The sequence below is a fragment of the Cynocephalus volans genome, chromosome 5, assembly GCF_027409185.1.
Source record: "Cynocephalus volans isolate mCynVol1 chromosome 5, mCynVol1.pri, whole genome shotgun sequence".
NCBI classification, from domain to species: domain Eukaryota; kingdom Metazoa; phylum Chordata; class Mammalia; order Dermoptera; family Cynocephalidae; genus Cynocephalus; species Cynocephalus volans.
The window spans coordinates 113,140,383-113,153,397 of record NC_084464.1 but is presented as its reverse complement, the minus strand read 5'-3'; the positions used below and the strand labels follow the sequence as shown (position 1 = coordinate 113,153,397).

The following is a 13,015-nucleotide window of genomic DNA, read 5'->3' as shown; positions in this document are numbered from 1 at the left end:
ATGTTTGAACTTAGGAGACTGGGTGAAATCAACAGTGGAATACTGAAGAAAAAAATCAAGGAGCAAGCCCTGGGACATCCTGATATTCAGGGGTTGGGGGAAAAAGGAGCCAGCAAAGAAACTGAGAAGGAGTGATGGAAGGATGGGAGGAAAACCAAGAGAGTGTTATGCTTCTGGAAACTAAGTGAAGAAACATTGAACAAGGAGGAACCGTAAAACTCTCTGGCAAGAAGAGAACAGGAGAACAGAGAAATGAAATTATCCTTAGCTCCAGGACAGGCCTGCCATCCCTCTCGGTTTCCTTGGCCTCATTCTTTCTGAAGTAAGCACAGGAGCTCACAAAGGGTTGATGACGGAGTTACTAGCTGACCTCTGGAGCCCAGCAATTCTTTGAACTGCTCTTACAAACTTTTACCAAAACTCTTAACAAAAGAAAAATTGCACAAATGTGCAAAAGTAGATTGTACACTGGAAAAGATCCAGGTGCACACACGTAGTGCACACACCAGAGAAAAATTAACGCCAGTGTCATTTTTTAAAATCATTTATCATCTATGTTGAACTGTAAATGCATTTTCAGCCACAACAGTAAGAAAAAAGAAAGAAACATAATGAGCACTTTTGAGCAAATTTTGCCAAGGGCAAATACTTTAGACACTGCTTATTCTTGTTTCTGTATAAAGAGGCTAAATTTTGCCTTTGAAGTAAACAATATAAACCTCTTGACCACTTAAAAATCATTTCCTATGAAACCCTAGCTCTCTTCCCTCATTTAGAATTTGTTTAATTTTTCAAATACTCCTCTGAAGAGAAATCTCATTTTCCCAGAAGTGTCCCACAAGTAGATATAATGCTTCTTTGTTTCAAAACCACTGACTTTTTTGCTAATTATCTAATTTCTGCACCTTTCTATTGAGAAATACTGATGTTGGCAAAATAATTGCACCAGCTTTGTCTCTGATTAAAATTAGTAAGCCACCTGAAGAAAACATGACCTACCAAATGTTTTATATTGATGTAATTTGTTCCAAGATTTTAGCTTTCCTTTTTGTTTGAGTTTGGGGATTTTTAAAATACCAAAGCACACCATAAAACAGATTCTCTGTTTAATGGTCTGATGGATGTGTTCACCTTGTCTCGAGAGACCTTCAATTTCAAGAGTCCCTGAATTACAACCAGGATGTTTGAGGCCAACTTCAACCCAATCTCTCTTACTCTTCTAAGAAGTCTTCCTGTATGAAATAATAACATCCATTACCCACAAAGTGGAAGAAGCATACTTACCAAGTGAACGTAAGGCACAAAGTATCCAAAAAGTGCAAGTGGTATTCCAACTGCCCACACTGCATAAGCTGTCACCTTGAAGATGGCAAAATTGAAAATTTTTTTTGGAGGACTGAACTTTCTCCTGGAAAAGAGGGAGAATCTGCTACTTCCACTCTCTTTATCTTTGGCATTGGAAGCAAGAGGTCGGTAAGTAAAGCCAGCCAGAAAGAGAACAAACATGAAGATGCAGAGGACCCTCAGTGTGTAAAAGAGGTCAACACTGTCAATCAGAACCCTTAAAAGCAAAGGCAGCAAAATCGTGAAGACACTGCTGCCAGCGGTGACAATGCCATTCACCAGTCCAAGTCGCTTCTTGAAATAGTGTCCCAAAATGACCAATGAAGGCTGGTATGCAAAGGAGCAGCCGCAGGCAAATATGATTCCATAGGTAAGGTACAGAGGCTCGATGGAACTGTATAAAGATGAAAAAGATGGAAAGTAGCTTTCATTATTTTTATCTTGTGCTTGGTAGAATAAAACCTTATAGTAAAAGTGGGTTTTAGTTAATCAACGTATTTTCCGAAAAGAAAAATTAACCAAAAACAGAGGAGAACAGCTTAATGAATCAAGAATGTTGCACTAAAATATTTTGATCTGTATGTATGGAAAATGACCATTAAGGTCATCAGTGATTTTGTTCCTCCTTGTCTTTCCATGAATTTCAGGTGAACCACACAGAATTGGGTAAGAACTGTGCTCTCTCCACAGCTCAGAAATAAAGGTTGGTGCCAGGAAGGGCCTCAGTAAAATCAACAGTGATTAAACTAACAAACGAAAAACCTAGTCTCGATAAAAGTTTTTTAAAAATTAGAATTTAACTCTGAAAACTCATTATTTCACGGAGTATTCCCAGGTACTTACCAAGCAATCTAGTAAAGGAAAAGGCTGCATTTGATATTTTCTTCCCAAGGTTACCAACAACATTTGCATAATGAAGCAGTTATGTCTCATTTTTGTTGGCCTGAAGGCTGTATGTAGACCAACCTTCGCCCTGTATTGCACTGATCACAGTATTGTGCAAGATAACAAGAAATCATATTCTGATTGCAGAAAGACTAAATTAAATGTGTTCGTGTGTGATCCCAGCTTGTAAGTTTTAAAGCCATGTATGTCTCAAAAGAATAATAAAGGAAGAATTTTATAGTTTAACCAAACAACTGCACATCTCTTAGGAAGGTAAAGGATCACATAATTACATTCTTTGAAACAATTATGATAAGAAGTAAAAAAAAACTAGTTAAAGTTTTTTGAAAAGGTTATTCATCAGTAGTAAAGGCAAATAATTTATTAGAAACTAGGATAGATAAACTTGGTTAATAATTAAACTTTAGACAGTAATGCTAGTCTAGCAACATGTTGTGGTAATCGCAAGGAACTCTAGAACCTGATAAAATTAAGGCACATTTGCAGCCCTGTCTGAGATGTCCTTCCCTTTTATTAATCCACAGCTAGCACCATATGCAAAGCAGGCTCAAGAGTTATTTCTAGATATTCCCAGATTAACCTCACCTCACTCTGATCGTCCTTTACTGAATGAATCTCCACTGTTTATCAAACAAACATATTAAGCAGCTACTATGAACCAGATACTTGGTTAAAAAAAATATTTAAAATGTGATTCTGCCTTCAAGCTACTCATACTCTGTTTGGTGAAACAAGACATCTATCCCAAATAATAAGAATATAATACAGAACAAAACATAAAATAATATTTCATTCCTCTGTATCAGTTTTTCCACATATGTAGTTTTCCAAATAATTGCAACTTACTTCTTAAAGCACTAATTTGTTTTTATTTAACAATTTAAAAGAAAAACCTAAAATCTATTACACAATTTTGTGCTTTCTTCAAAGTGCTTATTAAAAATAGTATTAACAACAGTATCATCATGAACATCAATTGCTATACAGTTATACCACAGTATTATAATGCTCACAGCTGGAAAACCAGAGAGCTACATTCATGAACCAGAAACATTCTTTTGAGCACAATTTTAAACACTAAGGAATGGAAGAGATTAGCTTCATCTCTCCTGCAAAGCACAAGAGCTTTATAATGGCATTTTCACTGCTTCTGAGCCTTTTCAACTTACTTCTAAATTTTTATTTCAGTAATAGATGGTTCGAGTTGTTGAAGTTTGACAACTGAATAAGTGCAATTTAGATCAGTAAGGCAGTGGGATACCAATCATGAGTGCAAAAGGTGTCAGAAAAGGGACACTGATGGGACCTGAGGTGCTGGAGAAGGCTTTCCTAAGAAGGCAAAACTGGAACTAGAGGAAAAGTAGATCCACCATTTGACACTTAGAATTATATCACATCTCCCCTTGCCCTCATAGTTTGGTCTAAAATTTTGGTAGCCTTTGACCAGCAGGTTAAATAATGGAATTGAATAGAAAACTTGAGATCATTACATATTGAAAGGACAAGTCGACACCAGTTGACGATCCACCGATCCACCGGAGAGAGCTCGTTTATTAGGCGGCACACACATATATATTTATAGGGCTTTTAGGGAAGGCTGATTGGCTTAAAATATAATCCCTACTTAGCATACCGCATGGGAGAAGGGCAACCAGCGCCATGATGGGGTGTGGCCGAGAAGGACTTATGTGATCAGGGTGTGATCCCTTGGGGCATTTGGGTTCTTACATTCCTCTGTGTGATCCCTTGGGGCATTTGGGTTCTTACATTCCTCCCTTTTTCTTGTTTTAGGAAAGGGGACGTTGAAGTCATCGAGCTACTTCCTGCTGAACTGGGGCGTTGTGGGGGGGGGCAAAGGGAGGAAGGTACATAAATACCCATTATGAAACGCCAAAGGAGGGTGGAGAAACAAGTAATTTCAAAAGGGGAAAAGTCCATAAACGTTGCTTGAAGCCACAAGTCGAATATGCACCGGTTCCATTGTTCCTGGTTGGAGACTGGAGGTAGCAGCCAGGCCTCGGTGGCGAGGGCGTGTAGGATGCGTTTCCTCTGTAAGGTGGTGTCTCTTCAGCATCAGCTGAGGCGCTCACGAGATGAGGCGGGGGGTTCATCGGTACCTAGAAGCTGGTAGTTTCTAAGCAAAAGCTGGTTAAAGGCCTGATTAGAGATTTTTCCCACTTGGGTTTGAAGAAACCTAATGATGCAGGGCAAGAAAAGGCAGGTTATGAGGATAATGATTAGAGGTCCCAAAATGGGCCAAATCCAAGTTAGGACAGGGCTTAAGATAAAAGAAGAAAAGGGTTTAGAACTGGATGTGGTTCGTAGGCTGGAAGCTAAGTTGGTGAGTTTGATGATGTTTGTTTCTACTAGACCGGATTCATTGAAATAATAACAGCATTCTTCCTCAAGGAAGATGCAAGTACCTCCTTTTTCTGAGGTGAGGAGGTCTAGTGCTCTACGGTTTTGGAGGGTGACCTGAGCTAAAGAGGTAATTTGTCGCTGTAGAGAGGAAAGAGATTCGGCAGTGGAGGTCAGAGCCCCTTCAAGTTTAGCATTGATGTCTTTGACCGCCCATAGACTGTGTCCTAAGGCTCCTCCTGACAGGCCAGCTCTGACCGCTGATGTTGTTAGAGAAATACCAACCATGATCGGGAGGAAGGAGGCCCTTTTTTGCCTTGAGGGGGGATGAAGAAGATAGAACAGTTCTGAACTGGTGTACAGAGTGAGTTGAGGGACGATGGTGACAAGAAGGCATGGGGCAGTAAGATTAGGCAGGATGGAGGTAGAGAGGGTTCCATTGCACCAGAAGAGTGAGCCTGGTGGGGCGACGGAGTGGTTATAAATGGTTGAGGAAGGGCCTGGGCTGAGTGAAAGGTTATTTTTGGAAAGTGACGGATCTGGAAGTAGCCAGTCCTGGTACTTCCATAATTCGGTGCGAAGGTGGGAGAGCAAGGGCAAGGCCATGGTGGGTGGTATGGGTCCTTCAGTTGCTGTGATCCCCGGGGGTAGGAGGGGCCTACCATACATGACTTCAAAAGGGGAAAGATTGGAGGGCCTTTTTGGGAGAGCTCTGGTCTTGAGTAGAGCGAGAGGTAGAAGACAGACCCAATCAAGGTGTAATTACAGAGACAATTTAGTTAGTATGTCCTTTAAGGTTCTGTTGGTTCTCTCTACCTTTCCGGATGCCTGAGGTTGGTAAGGGCAATGTAGGTGCCAGGGGAGAGAGTGTGACTGGGAGAGTTTCTGTATTACCTGGGCGGTAAATTCAGGTCCATTGTCAGATTGAATGGAAGTGGGCATCCCAAATCGTGGGATGATTTGGGAAAGGAGAGTCTGGGCTATGGTGGAGGCCTTTTTATTGGATGTTGGGAATGCCTCTACCCATCCTGAAAAGGTATCAACAAACACCAAGAGGTATTTGAGGCGCCGGACAGAAGGCATGTGTGTAAAATCGACTTGCCAGTCGGCTGCGGGTGTGAGACCTCTGGCCTGGTGGGAGGGGTATGGCCCAGGTTTGAGAGGGGTGTTAGGATTGGTACGCTGGCAGATTGTGCATGAGGAGGAAATTTTTTGTAAGAGGGCTTTGTCAGATGGGGTGACTGAGAAGAAGGCTTGTAAAAACTGGGATAAAGCTTGGGGGCTAGAGTGAAACAGGTCATGGAACAAGCGAAAGAGAGAGGACTTATCATCATTAGGCAGTTGAGGCTGAGAGGGTGTCTGTGAACCTTGGGAGCCGTATGGAAGAATGGGAAGTTAGTTTTGTGTCTGTGGGTGCCGTGCCGCAGTGCATGCGGCGAGGTCAGCCTTACAATTCCCGCAAGTGATTGGGGAATCATCCCTCTGGTGGGCTCTGCAATGAATGACTCCTAATTCACAAGGTATGGGATGCCTCAATGAATGTGGAGATTAAAGCTGAGTTGGTGATTGTGTTACCCTTGGTGTTAAGCAGACCGTGTTCTTTCCATATGGCGGCATGAGAGAGAAGTATATGAAAGACATATTTGGAGTGAGTGTATAAGTTAAGAGTTCTTCCTTCAGCTAGAACGCAGGCTCGCGTGGCGGCGATAAGTTCGGCCTGCTGGTTGGTAGTACCCTTGGGTAAAGGTTGGGCCTCTATAACCGAATCAAGGGAGACTATGGCATACCCTGCGTAATGAGTGTTTCCTTCCTTGAATGAGGACCCATCCGTGAACCATGTGAGATCAGCGTGAGATAGGGGTCCCTCAGTGATGGAAGAGCGGTAAGGTATAAAAGTTTGAAGGCTTTCTATGCAGCTGTGCAAAGGGGTGTTGGGGGAATCTGGTATAGGCAGTAGGGTGGCCGGATTTAGGGGTGGGCAGGTAGTGAAGGATAGGGCAGGATTTTCCAGAAACGAGGATAGGAGGGTTAGGATTCTGGAAGGTGGGAGGGATTGGAGAGCCTTATAGGTAAGGAGGTCTTTAAGGTGATGTGGTGAGAGAATGGTGAGAGGTGCCCCAAATGTTAATTTGGATGCCTCCTTATGCAGTAACTGTCCCGCTGCTAGGGCTCTTAGACAGAGTGCCCAGCCTCGTACAATGGGGTCCAACTGTTTTGATAGGTACAAGGCGGAGATCTTGGACGAGACGAAAGGCGCCATTAGGTTTTTTTACAGCGAGTATGGGAGTATTGAAAGGGGAGCGAGTGGGACGGAGATACCCCTTTTCTAATAGGTCCTGAATGATGGGGCTTAACCTGAGGAGGGCTGTTGTGGTTAACGGATACTGAGCCTGACAAATATATTTGGAGGGGTCTTTTAGTTTTATGTGTACAGGGGAACACTGGGCCAGAGAGGGGCTGGCAGTGTCCCAAACTGTGGGGTTAACAGGGTGCGTTAGCATGGGTAAGGACTTCTTTGGAGGGGTGGAATTAGTAGGATCTTGGGCTTGAACTAGCGCTAGGAGGAAGGAAACGGGGGAAGAGGAAGAGGACAGGGGCAAAGTAATGGAGACTTGAAGCCGTGATAGAATGTCCCGACCCAACAAGGGGACGGGGCATTGTGGCATGACTAGGAAGGAATGGGAGAAAACGGATTGAGTGCCGTGAAGGTAGCAGGTTAAAAAAGGGGTTTTGGGGGGAAAGATTTGTTTACCTCCTACCCCGACTATAGGAGAGCTGCTGGAGGTGGTGGGGCCTTTATATTCCCTTAAGACCGAAAAGGTGGCTCCAGTGTCCAGGAGGAAAGATATTGAGTGGCCGTCCACAACCATGGATACCCTGGGCTCTTGCTTTGTTATAGAGATGGTCGGGAAGGGCCCAAGGCTCCTTCAGTCCTCCTCAGCGAGGCCCACCATAGGTGGTGTCCATGGTTCCAGGGACTGTGGGGCAGTTGGTCCCTCACCCCTTCGGGCAAGGGGGCAATCAGATCCCTAATGTCCCTTCTTTTTGCATTTTGGACAAGGAGTGGTGGGTGGCCTGGGGGTGGGGCAAGCCTTTGCCCAATGCCCTTCCTTTCCACATTCAAAGCAGGCTCCAGGTGGAGGCTTAGAGGTGGAGGCTATGGGAGGGCGCCCAGGGGGTTTCATAAGCCGGGCCAACATCTGGAAGTTGGCGTGGTCGGCCTTTTGTTTTCAGCGTTCTTTTTCCTCCTCCCGATTATGACAAACCTTGAAGGCCACCAACAGGATTTCGGTCTGAGGGGTTGCAGGACCCTGCTCTAATTTTTTTTTTTTTTTTTATATATATATATATTTTTTTTTTTATTTTATTTTGTCGATATACATTGTAGCTGATTATTGCTCCCCATCACCAAAACCTCCCTCCCTTCTCCCTCCCCCCTCCCCCCCAACAATGTCCTTTCTGTTTGCTTGTCGTATCAACTTCAAATAATTGTGGTTGTTATATCTTCTTCCCCCCACCCCGGTTTTGTGTGTGTGTGTGTGTGTGTGTGTGTGTGTGTGTGTGTGTGTGTGTGTGTGAATTTATATATTAATTTTTAGCTCCCACCAATAAGTGAGAACATGTGGTATTTCTCTTTCTGTGCCTGACTTGTTTCACTTAATATAATTCTCTCAAGGTCCATCCATGTTGTTGCAAATGGCAGTATTTCATTCGTTTTTATAGCTGAGTAGTATTCCATTGTGTAGATGTACCACATTTTCCGTATCCACTCATCTGATGATGGGCATTTGGGCTGGTTCCAACTCTTGGCTATTGTAAAGAGTGCTGCGATGAACATTGGGGAACAGGTATACCTTCGACTTGATGATTTCCATTCCTCTGGGTATATTCCCAACAGTGGGATAGCTGGGTCGTATGGTAGATCTATCTGCAATTGTTTGAGGAACCTCCATACGCTTTTCCATAGAGGCTGCACCATTTTGCAGTCCCACCAACAATGTATGAGAGTTCCTTTCTCTCCGCAGCCTCGCCAGCATTTATCGTTCAGAGTCTTTTGGATTTTAGCCATCCTAACTGGGGTTAGATGGTATCTCAATGTGGTTTTGATTTGCATTTCCTGGATGCTGAGTGATGTTGAGCATTTTTTCATATGTCTGTTGGCCATTTGTATATCTTCCTTAGAGAAATGCCTACTTAGCTCTTTTGCCCATTTTTTAATTGGGTTGCTTGTTTTCTTCTTGTAAAGTTGTTTGAGTTCCTTATATATTCTGGATATTAATCCTTTGTCAGATGTATATTTTGCAAATATTTTCTCCCACTCTGTTGGTTGTCTTTTAACTCTTTTAATTGTTTCTTTTGCTGTGCAGAAGCTTTTTAGTTTGATATAATCCCATTTGTTTATTTTTCCTTTGGTTGCCCGTGCTTTTGGTGTCGTATTCATGAAGTCTGTGCCCAGTCCTATTTCCTGAAGTGTTTCTCCTATGTTTTCTTTAAGAAGTTTTATTGTTTCAGGGTGTATATTTAAATCCTTAATCCATTTTGAGTTGATTTTAGTATACGGTGAGAGGTATGGATCTAGTTTCATTCTCCTGCATATGGAAATCCAGTTCTCCCAGCACCATTTGCTGAAGAGGCAGTCCCTTCCCCAGTGAATAAGCTTGGTGCCTTTGTCAAAGATCAGATGGAAGTAAGTGTGTGGGTTGATTTCTGGATTCTCTATTCTATTCCATTGGTCAGTGTGTCTGTTTTTATGCCAGTACCATACTGTTTTGGTTATTATAGCTTTGTAGTATAGCTTAAAGTCAGGTAGTGTTATGCCTCCAGCTTTATTTTTTTTGCTCAGCATTGCTTTGGCTATGCGTGGTCTTTTATTGTTCCATATAAATGTCTGAATAGTTTTTTCCATTTCTGAGAAAAATGTCTTTGGAATTTTGATGGGGATTGCATTGAATTTGTATATCACTTTGGGTAGTATGGACATTTTCACTATGTTGATTCTTCCAATCCAAGAGCATGGAATATCTTTCCATCTTCTTGTATCCTCTCTAATTTCTCTCAGCAGTGGTTTGTAGTTCTCATTATAGAGATTTTTCACCTCCTTGGTTAACTCAGTTCCTAAGTATTTTATTTTTCTGGTGGCTATTGTAAATGGGCAGACTTTCTTGATTTCTCCTTCTGCCTGTTCACTATTGGAGAAAAGAAATGCTACTGATTTTTGTGTGTTGATTTTGTATCCTGCTACTGTGCTGAAATCGTTTATCAATTCCAGCAGTTTTTTTGTAGAGGTATTAGGCTGTTCGATATATAGGATCATGTCATCTGCAAACAGGGACAGTTTGACTTCATCTTTTCCAATCTGGACGCCCTTTATTGCCTTCTCTTCTCTGATTGCTCTGGCTAGTACTTCCAACACTATGTTGAATAGGAGTGGTGAGAGTGGGCATCCTTGTCTAGTTCCTGTTCTTAAAGGAAAAGCTTTCAGCTTTTCCCCATTCAGGATGATATTGGCAGTGGGTTTGGCATATATGGCTTTAATTATGTTGAGATATTTTCCCTCTATACCTAACTTATAGAGGGTCTTTGTCATGAATGACTGCTGAACTTTATCAAATGCTTTTTCAGCATCTACAGAGATGATCATATGGTCCTTGTGTTTGAGTTTATTAATATGGTGTATCACATTTATTGATTTGCGTATGTTGAACCAAACTTGCATCCCTGGGATGAATCCCACTTCATCGTGATGAATAATTTTTCGTATGTGTTGCTGTATTCTGTTTGCTAGTATTTTAGTGAGGATTTTTGCATCTATATTCATCAAGGATATCGGCCTGTAATTTTCTTTTTTGGTTATATCTTTACCTGGTTTTGGTATCAGGATGATGTTTGCTTCATAGAATGAGTTTGGGAGATTTGCGTCCGTTTCAATCTTTTGGAATAGTTTGTAAAGAATCGGTGTCAATTCCTCTTTGAATGTTTGGTAAAATTCTGCTGTGAATCCATCTGGTCCTGGGCTTTTCTTTGTTGGGAGCCTTCTGATAACAGCTTCAATCTCCTTTATTTTTTATTTTATTTTATTTTATTTTTTATTTTTATTTTTTGTCTTTTTCGTGACCGGCACTCAGCCAGTGAGTCCCGGCCATTCCTATATAGGATCCGAACCTGCGGCGGGAGCATCGCCGCGCTCCCAGCGCTGCACTCTCCCGCGTGCGCCACGGGCTTGGCCCCAATCTCCTTTATTGTTATTGGTCTGTTCAAATTTTCTATGTCTTCATGGTTCAGTTTTGGGAGCTTGTGTGAGTCCAGAAATTTATCCATTTCCTCCAGATTTTCAAATTTGTTGGCATATAGTTATTTATAGTAGTCTCGAATGATTCCTTGTATTTCAGATGAATCAGTTGTAATATCACCTTTTTCATTTCTAATTTTTGTTATTTGAGTCTTCTCTCTTCTTTTTTTTGTTAGCCATGCTAGTGGTTTGTCAATTTTATTTATCTTTTCAAAAAACCAACTTTTTGATTCGTTGATCTTTTGAATTGTTTTTTGGTTTTCAATTTCATTCAGTTCTGCTCTGATCTTAGTGATTTCTTTCCGTCTGCTAACTTTAGGTTTGGATTGTTCTTGTTTTTCTAGTTCTTTAAGGTGAAGTGTTAGGTTGTTCACTTGCCATCTTTCCATTCTTCTGAAGTGAGAGTTTAATGCAATAAATTTTCCCCTCAATACTGCTTTTGCAGTATCCCACAGGTTTTGGTATGATGTATCATCGTTTTCATTAGTTTCAATAAATTTTTTGATTTCCTGCTTGATTTCTTCTTGGACCCATATGTCATTAAGTAGAATGCTGTTTAATTTCCATGTGTTTGTATAGTTTCCAGAGTTTCGTTTGTTATTAATTTCTAGTTTTAATCCATTGTGGTCTGAGAAGATACATGGGATAATTCCAATTTTTTTGAATTTATTGAGACTTGATTTGTGACCTAATATGTGATCTATCCTGGAGAATGATCCATGTGCTGATGAGAAGAATGAATATTCTGAGGTTGTTGGGTGGAATGTTCTGTAGATATCTGCCAATTCCAATTGGTCTAGAGTCTTGTTTAGATCTTGTGTTTCTCTACTGATTCTTTGCCTAGATGATCTGTCTAATATTGACAGTGGGGTGTTCAGGTCCCCTGCTATTATGGTATTAGTGTCTATTTCCTTCTTTAGGTCTAATAGAGTTTGTTTTATAAATCTGGCTGCTCCAACATTGGGTGCGTACATATTTATGATTGTTATGTCTTCTTGATGGATCAGACCTTTTATCATTAAGTAGTGTCCCTCATTGTCTCTTTTTATGGTTTTTAGTTTAAAGTCTATTTTGTCAGATATAAGAATAGCTACTCCAGCTCGTTTTTCTTTTCTGTTTGCATGGTAAATCTTTTTCCATCCTTTCACTCTTAGTCTGTGTGAATCTTTATGGGTGAGGTGGGTCTCTTGTAGGCAGCATATAGTTGGGTCCTGCTTTTTGATCCAGTCAGCCAGTCTGTGTCTTTTAATTGGGGAATTTAAGCCTTTTACATTAAGAGTTGTTATTGAAAGGTGTTGATTTATTCCTAGCATTTTATTGGTTGTTTGGTTGTCTTAGGTTTCTTTTGTTCCTTGCTTTCTGATTTACTGTTTGCTTTCTTTGTTTGGTGGTTCCTTAGGTTGTAGATAGTGTTTTTGTTAGCTTGTTTTCTCTTCATGAATGCCATTTTTATTATACTAGCGAGTTTAGATTTTTCTTGGGTTTTTATGGCAGTGGTAGTTATTTATCAGGAACCAAACCCAGTACTCCCTTGAGGATTTCTTGTAAGGGTGGTCGTGTGGTAGTGAACTCCCGCAGTTTTTGTTTGTCTGAGAAATATACTATTTGCCCCTCATTTCGGAAGGATAGCCTTGCAGGGTAGAGTATTCTTGGCTGGCAATCTTTGTCTTTTAGTATTTTGAAAATATCATCCCATTCTTTTCTAGCTTTTAGGGTTTGTGATGAAAAGTCTGATGTTAATCTGATTGGGGCTCCCTTATAAGTGATTTGACGCTTCTCTCTTGCAGCTTTTAAGATTCTCTCTTTGTCTCTGAGTTTTGCCAATTTGACTATGACATGTCTTGGAGAAGGCCTTTTTGGGTTGAATACGTTTGGAGATCGTTGAGCTTCCTGGATCTGAAGATCTGTGATTTTTCCTATACCTGGGAAGTTTTCTGCCACTATTTTGTTGAATATGTTTTCAATGGAATCTCCATTTTCCTCCCCTTCTGGAATACCCATGACTCGGATATTTGAGCGCTTGAGGTTGTCTGATATCTCTCTCAGATTTTCTTCCATGTCCTTGATTCTTTTTTCTTTCTTTTTGTCTGCTTGTGTTATTTCAAACAGCCCATCTTC

General features: G+C 41.2%; 1 protein-coding gene across 1 annotated transcript in view; it reads right to left on the bottom strand.

Moving 5' to 3' along the window:
• The window catches only part of SLC16A10 (solute carrier family 16 member 10), a 125,044-nt gene that overhangs the window by 32,235 nt on the left and 79,794 nt on the right, over positions 1-13,015 (bottom strand). The window contains exon 3 of the mRNA XM_063097217.1: positions 1,285-1,738. Within this exon, the coding sequence (XP_062953287.1) occupies positions 1,285-1,738 (454 nt within the window). The remainder of the gene's footprint in view (positions 1-1,284; positions 1,739-13,015) is intronic.